Source organism: Gadus chalcogrammus, chromosome 16 (assembly GCF_026213295.1).
Source record: "Gadus chalcogrammus isolate NIFS_2021 chromosome 16, NIFS_Gcha_1.0, whole genome shotgun sequence".
Taxonomy (NCBI): Eukaryota; Metazoa; Chordata; class Actinopteri; order Gadiformes; family Gadidae; genus Gadus; species Gadus chalcogrammus.
The window spans coordinates 20,198,030-20,209,275 of NC_079427.1; the positions used below are offsets into that span (position 1 = coordinate 20,198,030).

At 40.5% G+C, this 11,246-nt stretch overlaps 1 protein-coding gene across 1 annotated transcript; it reads right to left on the minus strand.

The window, feature by feature from the left end:
• Window positions 1–207: 207 nt before the first annotated feature.
• Window positions 208–4,008, minus strand: mmp13b (matrix metallopeptidase 13b). Its single transcript, XM_056611535.1, has 11 exons — window positions 3,907–4,008; window positions 3,554–3,664; window positions 3,214–3,341; window positions 2,950–3,098; window positions 2,542–2,667; window positions 2,218–2,373; window positions 1,962–2,079; window positions 1,333–1,466; window positions 1,025–1,184; window positions 816–919; window positions 208–560 (listed from the first exon to the last, which is right to left on the minus strand). The coding sequence occupies exons 1-11, from the start codon at window positions 4,000–4,002 to the stop codon at window positions 460–462; spliced, it is 1,383 nt and encodes a 460-aa protein (XP_056467510.1). The 5' UTR covers window positions 4,003–4,008; the 3' UTR covers window positions 208–459.
• Between the last annotated feature and the right edge of the window lie 7,238 nt (window positions 4,009–11,246).

Here is an 11,246-nt window from a genome sequence, read left to right on the forward strand (position 1 = left end):
TTTTGTACCTTTATTTTGTGTTACCTTTTTCCAGGAAACATACATATTAAAAACAATCTTCCTTAGCACGAATGTCACAGCAGGGTATATATATAGGGGTATATTCTTTTTTCTGCAAAGCACTTTGTAACTCTGTTTAGAAAAGCGCTTTATAAATAAAGATTATTATTATAATTATTATTATTATATATATATATAGACAGATATATGTATCTATATAGATATATATAGATATATATATTAAAACATTTTAAAAGATCTGAAAGAAATAAATAGCTAAAAAGCATTCAGCAGTCGTAGAATTGACCAGAATTCTGTGTCTGACAACATTGACATTATAAGTGTCCAGCACAAAAAAACAATCAAATTAAAAATATCCCCCCTTTCAACTATTGTATATCATATTTTTGCATTTAACGAATGGTTTCTCAAGAAGGCAGGGAGATTCTCTTAACGTTGTCAGCAGTTGAGAATGGAGTTGGCTCTAACAATAGAAATGACCTTCCTTGACCTGTAGCTGTACTCAAACCTCATGTAGTCGTGGAAGAAATACAAGGTACCTGTGAATGGGAAGAGAACAGATTCATTCAATAACTGGCAAATGGAATATGTGCTATTCAATCTCGGTAATCAACATCGAAGGACCATATTATAGAATTGAGGTTTCTTCACTATATACTAATTTCTTTATTAGGATACATGAAATCATAGAGCAGGTAGGATTAGGATTTCTAGACATTGGGAATCAAACCCAGAACCTTTTGGCTGGGAGCCAAAACAGAACTAAGCAGTAGCAGACTATGCGTCTCCCTTACCGGAGTCATAAACCGCTGCATCCACCTCCTTTCCTATTCCAGGGAAGTCCAACTCAATTGCTCTCGGGAAGCCAACGTCCATGGTGCTGGTCCTTTCATCGTAGCTGTGTTGGACGGAACAAGCACAAACCCGCTATAGAATAGATGCATAGAGGCGATGTCCAGGGGAACAACTAACCCCCAGGTGAAATCCCAGAAATCCCACAAACCTCCAGTACTGTTCGTCGGTGAAGAGCAGTGTTTTGCCCGTTTCGGGGATGTGCACCGCAGCGTCAATCTCCCTCACTTTCTTGGGGAGACCGAGTTTGTGGATGTACTTCGGGTAACCCTCCACCATATCGTATCCACTCAGTGCCCACATCTTGATTCCTGTTGGGTGGAACAAAACCAAAAGCAGCACAGCTGAGCAAAGACAACACGTTCCTTTCTATTTTGGTAACGAGGACTCACACTCATGCATGTTTTCCTCCTTCCACACGAAACGACCAAACACTCTAGAGAGCTTGGGGGGACCCACCACTGAATATGACGACCATGTCCTTGTCAGAGTTCTCGTAGGCCGCGTCCACCTCCTTGGGCAGGGCGGGCCAGGTGGAACGGATCAGCGTCAGCTCCGGCTCCGGCATCTGGGGGTGGATACGCCAGTAGAACCTACCAGGACACCACACCAAACCATCAATACAGTGACTCCTCTTAGGGACGGGAAACACGATACTTGGACAAGAGGAATCGTTCATGTCAAGTGTCTGCTTATCTGTAAGGCCTGAAGTGATTATATGGTTAGGCTAAATGACTCATAGTGATGCAGTTGGTTTGGTTTCAGACCGACACACACATTACGTGGTACAGATAGGCTATTAAGGAAGAAATGCTTGGACAGTTTCACAGTTTGGAATGGGTAGCAACTTTAAATTGCAAAAGAAAAAGATCTAATCCAACTTCCGCTAAACAACATCAGCCTGTAGAGGTGTTTCTTCTGTCTGCCAATTAAGGCCTTTGCTACCACAGCCACATCCTTTGTGGTTATACCTAAATTGTCAACAGGAAAGGTTGGAATTCTCATTCAACTTTTCCTGAAACAACGTCAGCATAGTGGTGCAGATCCTCAGAATACCTCAATTGTATCACTAGTTTGAGTTTCTCTACCTGTCTTTGAAGAGGATGGTTTCCCCTCTCAACTCTGTGATGGCATCAAAGCTCAACATGGGGTCACATTTCTTTGGTGCGTCAGGTTTGGGCTTCACTTTCCTGTTGGGGTTTGGCCCTATATGGTTGGATACAGCACATGTCACTTGTCTGACATAAATCATAAAAACAACATTGACAAGATCTTTATGGATAATAAATATAAATACAAGTAGTACTCATATTTGACTGATATGTCAGTTTAAAAAGTACTCACCATAAAGTTCTTGAATACCATCAATATCGTCCTCAGACAGGGGGAATCCCGGGCTGTATGAGTAGGTGGGAAACATCAAAGAGCCTGCTTCTCTGGAATGTTCCAAGCCAAGGGCATGTCCAAACTCGTGTGTCGCGACCAAAAACAAATTGTAGTCTATTTTAGAGAAACAAAAGGCACATTAGTTCAACAGTAGATTAGCTAAAATACAGCATTGTGACTTTGTTTTGACCAGGACATTCATATATTAGTGTACAGCTGAGGGCCAAAAAATAGTCTATTTGTTGTGGTAACGATGGTGATAACAGATGTCTCATCACTTGCCATTTGATTCTTTGGTCCAGTTTTCATCCTCGTCAAAGTGTGTATCCCCCCCGATGCCCTTGCCAGGGGCATAGGCATGGGCCAGTAAGCCATTAGGCCCGTCAAAACTATTAAAATCTCCATGGTCTGGGGAATCAAGAGTAGGTCAAAAATAAATATAAAAAGCCTCCATATCGCAATCGCCATAAAAATCCCTTATATTAAACACAACTATAACATAACACTAAAATATAACTATAAACACTTTGAGTCAGAAGAATGGTATTGATGAACTAAGATTCATTTTTTCAGTTCTATGGGAAACACAAAAAAAACACACACTGAACCATTTAAAAGCCAATATCACAGATTCTCACAGAAAATGACAGGCTCCGAGCTACAGTGGACCCGAGTCAGGAAGGCACGTACCACGTGCTGCGAAGCTGATCATGATGTCAGCGATACCACTGTGGAGCCTCTTGAAAGTGAGGGGGGTGACTGAGGCCCACACGTTGAAGGCCTGTCGGATGGCTCTCTCAACGTCCGCCTTCTTCATGTCGGGGGTGAAGTTTTCTATCCTGGATCATGGGGAGAGAATATAACATGTGAGCGACGAGACAAGAATCATAGAAACATATGTCTTGCTTAAAAACCAAGAAAAAAAAAAAGTCTTTTTTTTACGGTGTTGCCAACCTGAAGGTGAGATTGTTGTTGGGCCACTTGAGCTTCCTGGGGGAGACGTTGTATTCCCCCACATCTGGGACTCCACATCTGGGCAGCTTCATTGTGTCAAAGGTTTCGGCATCTAGTTTCCCAGTCACCTAAAATATGCAAAGTATTTAATAATGTTTTATTTCAGTAGACAATGTACTGCTATTGAAATTACATGTTGTGCCTCTTTGTGTGGTCTAAAATTAACTTAAACACTATTTTGTACAACCACAATACTGCTTGTGTTTACCTTTAAAGTATGTATAGATTAAAAGTGGTAAACTATGCTAGACAGTCATAGTGTAACAGAACAGCCTTTTACCTTTAAGTTGAAGAAAGCCTGCATCTCCTTTAGTTTGGTCTGCAGAACGTCTGAAGATTTCCTTGCTCCAAGCAGACCAGCGGGGAGATTGTAGAAACGGCTGAGGTATTTCTGTACATTTAAAAGAAGTGAGGCCATTCTTAAACAAGAAGGGAAGTTGCAACATGTGTTCTGCAAAGATGTGTGGAAAAATTGCCATCACATTAATAATATTACACATAAACACTTGAATAGGTGAGTTCCAAGGGATAATAACCTTTTTAGCAATAGCAATCATGAAATGACAAAGGTAAAATAAAAATGTACTGCAAAATAATGCGGCAAAATACAACGCCTTAGGGTTGGTGTGTTACCTCTGCTTGTAGCCTCTTGTCCGTCTCGTCGCCGGGGATAGGCACAGCGATGCAGTGAGCGACCATCACCAGGAGCAGGAGGGCAGTCATTGTCATGTTGACTCTGTGTTGTCCAGACCAGTGATGGGAATAGAGCCTCTGTGAGGGGTATTTAAAGCATTTTGTCTTTTCTTTTTTTCTGCCTCAACTGGCCCTAGTGAATCATGTGTAAAACCACCTAGAACCACTTCCTCCTGGAGCAATTTATTTATTTATTTTAATTTTTCCTTAGAACTTCAGTCTGGGATTGTGGTTTGAGGGGACATGCGATTTCCGACCAAAAACTGCTTACAAGATAGCTAAGGTAGGAAGTCGATTTACAAAGCTGTTTCCCAGCAGATTTGTAAAACAAAATCACCCACATACACATGGACGTATTATATAGTATATTTTAGAATTGGATTACGCTGTTTCTCAAGGGATTGTTCCTGTCTGCAAGGTAAAGGTTTAGTGTTGACTTTTAATCAACAAATTATGAAATGATGAATAAAACCATACAGTAGAAAATGTCAAACATTAGGGGGACAAACTCCTCAGTTGTTAAACATTGACATGTTCATTTTCATTCACTGAGGTGCGTTCCCCCATCATATGCACACCAGATGACATTCTAGGATGACACATGTGATGTGACAGAGCCATAGACACAGCTGATGTGAGTGACCGAGAGACACATCTGATGTGAGTGACCAAGAGACACAGCTGTTGGGACTGAGCAAAAGGAAGTGATGCATAAAAGACGATTACATCGGAAAGAAATCTAAATAGAAACCAAATTGTTTTGTCTATTCATGATACAGGTACATTTGTACCCATTCTCTACAAGAAAACCCTTAACTGATGGGTGGTGGTCAGAGATGTTAACCACCACTCACAACTGATCATTTGTCCACAAAACTCCTGTGGAATGTTGGAGGGAGAAGGCGTTGTGCTCCCACTCCTTGTTCAGAAGAGCCCTTTGAAAGGTTTGGTTAGTAACAGTTTAACATATGGATACAATAATGAACCATTAATTAACATCAGTTAATTTATTAATAAGCATTATTATATAGCATTAAGGTTTAGGATATGTGGTTTCGGATTAAACTTAACCCTAATAATTAATATACCAATTAATACCATAGTTAACATGAGAGTAATGAGGAACAGTATGAGTTAACTGTTATTCAACTGTTAGTTAATTCTTATTAATGAATTAACCTTTATTACTTGATAAAAGTTATAACTTATGTTGCATAACCTATGTCTCAGGTCCAGTTCACCCAATATTATGCAATGTCGAAATATTTCATCATTTAGAGGTTTCAATCTTGGGTCTCTCCCGGCAGGTCAAAATAATGCATTTCTTTATACAGTGCATTTAAAGACACTTACAAAACATAGCAATTTTAAAACATAAAATAAGTCAATATAACATCACATTATAATCGTATTAGTGTTATTTATATAATACTGGTTCTAGTGTTTTATATACCTACTTGTTGGGCAAGAGTAGAGCAGCAAGATGACTTCCCATTCCTGCTAAGTCTGCATACGAACTTCAGAAGTATTTCATTGCGTGCCTTTGGATTTTCATCATGACAATATGTCATTTGCTGTGATGAATTAATGTCGGTTCATCTTAACTCCATACCTGGAGTTAAAGCAGGCCGGGACATGCTGTCTGTAGACGTGCTGTCTGTACACATGCTGTGTGTAGACGTGCTTTTTACTGTTTGTGTGTGTGTGTGTGTGTGTTTATTTGTGCTTGTGAGACTATTGTTAAATAGCATTAACAAGGAATTCCTCAGAACAAACACACACACACACACACACACACGCATTATAGCATTCCATCATATGTATCTCACAGGACCCATTTTGAAATACCTTACAGACATTCCTAAGTATTTTCCACTGAAGACCAAAACAAACAGCAAATGGGTAAGGATGCACAAAAAAGACTGTCATGTTAGACAAACGCTATTATCATTCCCTTCGTCAACAGCAAGAGATTAAAGAAGAAAATTACATCATAATGCTTTTGTTGACTAAAACAAAACACTAATTAGTTCAGGCTCTGATGTTGCTTGTCTGTCGGTTAGAGACTGGAGGAACAGCAAAAAACGAAAAATCCCCTAACCCCCAACTTCCTGTGAAATGACTCGGGAGTCATAATCGCACCCACAGTAAGGATGGCACTGCAGGCAAATCATTTTATTCATTTTATATTTTTAAAAAAATAACACTTTACTGCTTTCATAATGATTTGTATCTCATCATTTTTCATACTAAATCTGAAAACAGTTTTCTGGGCTATGTTTCTTGAAACAGAAATGGTCAGTTCCCTGCTGGTATCCAGATACATTTCCCGGAACTTTTTTCCACAAGTAAATACTGGGATGGGATAGAATCACTTTATGATTTTACATGGAATGTTTTACACAGTGAGAAGGAAGGAACCGTCGTTCTAGCTATTGATTTAATTGACCTGTCTCTAAGCTCCGCCCTTTGAACGCAGATGAGCCAATGACATTCCAGCCTCAACTTTACTCGGACATTGGCTCGGACAAATCTTTAAAAGGTCCATGGGACAACTCCATTGAAAACAGGGAGGGGGCATAATATAACAATTTCATGTTATAAAAAAGAATAAACATGATCTGTGTAAAAAATAATAAACATGATCAAACTAAGTGCTTGATGTACATGTAATTACATGTCATTATCCCGAGAGGATGCAGAATGGGGAATATTTCATCCCCTTTCCCAAGCCACAACGGGACAAGAAAAGTTGTGTGCAATGCAGATCAGACTGTGCAGCAGGCCCGAATGCCAACTGAATTTAAGCTTGTTACCTTCTCTTCGATTTAAAAGTTTTGAATATACCCCTCCATAGAGTAATGTAGTCCCTTTCAATTGATCCTGGAAAAAATTAAATCCTTTTTCACCCAAACATCCTTTGATTGACTGTCAGCTGACATTTTTCCATATGTATCTGTTATCTATTCTGGTTTGTGTGTCCGAGTTCGTCATGGTAACGACGGGGGGCGAGACAGGCCTTGATTACAGCTACAGTTTATGACATGTAGATTGCAAAAAGCAGTGGACCAATGACCAACCCTTTGGGGATACCAAAGCTTAGGTTGCAATGTTTTGATTCTGATCCTTCACAGAGAACAAATTGTGTTCAATCTGTGAGATAACATGTATAATAATTTAAACCAGCGAAGAGCAGAACTTTTGATCCCAACATAGTGTTCTAGACAATGAAGAAGAATGATGTGGTCAATTGTGTTTTCGGCAGCATTGAGGTAAAGCAACACTAGTAGGGAGCTTGCATTGCTATCCACCGTCAGTATGAGATCATTTACCACTCTTGTCGCAGCAGTTTCAGTGGGATAGCAGGTCCTGAACCCAGATTGAAATGGTTAGAATAAGTTGTTTGTCAGCAGATGATTGATGGTTTGGGTTGCTACATTTCTTTACAGTATTTCAAAAAGGAAAGGAAGGTTTGATATAGGCTGATTATTGCTGAATTATTCAGGGTCTAGGCAAGGGTTCTTAAAGGTTGGGTATGGAATTCTCTTTTTTGGCCATTTTTGCAAAATTACTTGAAATCCTTATCAAAACCCACTTACAGCCACCGGGTTAGAAGGACTGACATGAAAATTAAATAAGTCAATCATCTGTGGAACGGGCAGGGCTCGAAAAACTCCAGCCAATGATTTCCAGACCCACCGAGTGGCATTGGACAGTAAGTACGTCAATCAAACGGTCGTACTGCACTCCCCCTCCCCCGCTCCCCACGCGTGACCCCTTCGTGCACGTAGTCAAAGCTCGTGACCCAGAGCAAGCTTCTGTTTGTTGTTATCCTGCGGTAGCTACTGGAGCTTGCTAACCAGCTAATGGCTCGCTCTCATGCATCTGTGTTCGCGCTCGTGCATGATTGCGCGTCCATGTACTTGGAATGGGTGGTGTCGGAGTCAGCGTTGAAGGAGAGGGGGTAGGACCATTTGATTTGTGTATTTTCAAAATCTGTTGGCGTTTTCGCAAATCCCATACCCAACCTTTAAGTTGTCAGTCTTAAAGCTAGAGGGCACAGGTCCAGTAGACAAGTAAAGGTTCGTGTTGGTGATCGTAGCCGGTCCCAGTTTGTTTTGAGTACCTTGAGAACCTTTGAGAGTCCGTTTTTGCATCCGACTCTTTAGTTTACAGTGTCAAAAATAAGACATTTATCTTACATCGCTGTCATGGCATGCAAGATAAAATACATAAACTTTGGTTGAGCACCATTTGCGTTTAGTATTCTGCAGCTTCGCTTCATTGTGCGAGTGTTTTCATTAAACTAGGGTGCTGTTTTTTTCCTCGACTGTTTTTAATTACAAAAGGACAAAGAGGAGTCGATGGCTGTAGATAAAGCAATGCTAAAATCACTGAGACTGTCCACAGAGCCCAAAGTTACAAAATGGATCAAGTGCATCCTATCTGGCATAGCTGTAGTGGTTGCAGGGGTGATATGATGATGGTCATCACAGGTGCGGGCTACACTACCTGGAAAGTGAGCAGAAAGTGGTCAGATAAATATGAGGTATAGGGTGAGACTCAACCTGGTCTGAAATGTCAACTTCGTGGGTCAGGACAAGGTCCAGCGTGTTTCCACCGATATCTGTAGCATTCTGGACGAGCTGTTTGAGGCCTAATGGATCTGTAATAGACAGAAAACTGTGAATGTTTAGAGACTATAGCTTTGTTTCCATCTAAAAGGTGATGCGAATCTTTAGAAAGTTCGCAAAAAAGTAATTCGAATTAGGTGTGTTTACCCCTGACTGGTAGAGGGCCAGTAACTATGTTGCTTTTTGTGTGACTTTGGATTTTCTTATCCTAGTATCGTTGGTCCCAACATGAATTACAATGTTGCTAAAACTAGTGTGTTGGGTTTTTCTAATCCCAACTCTGTGTTTGGTCTGACCACATGCCAGCACCCTAAGGCCCCGTTTACACGAGGACGCTAGCAGGGGAAAAAATACCAAATATTTTATCGGAAGTGGCTTTCGTTTAGACGGTGACAGCGTTTTTGGGGCTTAAAAACGCAAAAATCTGAAACCACCCTCCAGAGTGGAATACTTGAATACGCTCCGCCGTAGCGTTTCCGTCTACACTGCCAAGACACGAAATGGCTGCAGACATCCATCCACACGCTCGTCCAGACATCCACCCACACGCACTTCCGCTGCAGACATCCACGCACAGAAACATCCACCAGCACACCGGAAATCGGAAAATAAAAAATAAAAATCGGAAAATAAAACATGGCGTTGACTCGAAGATCCTCCTCAGCTGCCATGTTAAGGAAGGCCTCCATGCCTTCCTGAAAATCAAAAGGTGAAGAGCAGGGGATACTTTTCTTCTTCATCATTTGAAAAACGTATCCTTTCCAGGAGCTCCTGCTGTTCTGTTGCGTCCATATTCTGAAACGAGGGCTCGACCACCTTCCCCCTGAGCAAACCTGCATTCTGACGCAGCCAGGCAACTCCAGCCACGATGTTGTCAAGTGGCCCCTGTTTAATGGAAAATGAAATACCACCAAGTTGGAATCATTTTATATTCAATTATATTATTTTTGCAACCAGTTAGTTACTTAAACCAGGACTTGGAACTGTAAGGTTCTACACCCAGCCCATCCAGATAATAACACATCAAATTAGACAACAACACCACTGTGGTGGGACACATACTGTAACTGGAGGGGGTAAGTCTGTCTACAGAGAGGAGGACCTGAAACTGTTGAACACTGAGTGAGTTGAACACCAGAATAATTTTGTCCTCTTTAAAAACTTAAAATAATGAAAGACCATCACACCTAGGAGGATGGCACATTCTTTACAAAAGATTATTATCATGACTGTTATCACAACGGTGGAAGAATCATGGAAATTAAAGATTGTTGTAGGAGTAAATGAACAAAAAATGAACAAAAAAATACAACTTAACATTAACAGCATTAAAAAAATATAAATAAAAACGTACCTCATGAATGTCATCTCGCCTTCTCTTCTTCAGTTTAAAAACTGGTGGCACCTCACCCCGAAGAAGAGCCTTAGATGCGTCGGTCCAGTGGGCAAAGAGTTTGCCATGGCTCAAATATTAAGAATTAAAGGAAGAAAGCGAAATTAATACACTACAAATACAATAGAGACACTCATGTGTAACCATTTCTTAGTCAAACAAAGGTGAATATAATTTGGCCTTACCTTCCAAGGTCAAATTCTTCGATCAGCATGATACACCACCATTTTCTCAATGCCGGTATATCAGTCCAAAAAAAAATCAGCCTTAATATAGAATAACTTTTTAGATAGCTTTGAATAAGCAAGGGAACTTACAACAGTGAAGTCAAAGGGTGCATCCATCACTTTGTAAAGGGCATACTGTAAATAAAACAATAATTTTATGTTAATATTTTTTAAGCACAAAGACTAAATAAATCCGACCAATAGCCGCCTGAAATGCATACCCAATCGAAATCCACACATTTTTGCGTCACCGTATGCACGCAGATTTCCTTCCGAAAACGCTTGCCTAAACGCGGAATAAAAAGTGAATACGCGACGCCACTTTTGCGTCTTCTGTTCGGACCGTCATCATGTAAACGTAGCCTAAGATTAGTTTCCATGTCATTTGATAATAGCCTACTATAGGCCTTCTTGAATACATGCAACAACACACATAAAACTCCTACACAACAAAAATGATCACAAATGGGCTAGAGCCATGGATGTAACTGCCCAACACCTTCCTAGAACTCCATGAGCCATGGCTGTGCAACATGGCGGCCTACATCGAAGAGGACCCGCTCCCAACGAAGATATAAAGGCCTCAAACCAAGATAATGAAACACAAGGATTCCTATTTTCATGGGATTGTCAACTAATTAAAAAAATACTTCTGTTATATTCCATTTCTGCCGAGTCTGTTGTAAATTCTGCACATTGAACCTTTAAGAAGTTGCATTTATTAAGGATACTGATTAAGCATTGATGCGACACAACTGTCTTTTATTGACCTGGGGTCTCATTTATAAAACTGTGAGTGGGATCGCTACTAAAAGTGTACGTACGCCCAAAAGCCAAGTTTTGCGTGCGCCAAAAAATATTCTGATTTATAAAACCCTGCGTACGCACACCGTACGCAATCTTTTTTTTATAAATCACAGACTGCCTACAAGTGTGCGCAGCTGAATCAGCTTCACGTTCCGCCCTGTACACGAACCTTTTTATAAATGGTCAATGCAAATTACCTCATGAATTCGATCTGCATAT

Bases quoted from the DNA above. Each gene is read 5' to 3' on its own strand.
- mmp13b (XM_056611535.1), bottom strand. From the start codon at position 4,002: ATGACAATGACTGCCCTCCTGCTCCTGGTGATGGTCGCTCACTGCATC. The intron at 2,374-2,541 runs GCAAGTGATGAG...TCTCTAAAATAG, and splicing joins CTGGACCAAAGAATCAAATG to ACTACAATTTGTTTTTGGTC. The intron at 1,185-1,332 runs GTGGGTCCCCCC...TCCACCCAACAG, and splicing joins CATGGTCGTCATATTCAGTG to GAATCAAGATGTGGGCACTG.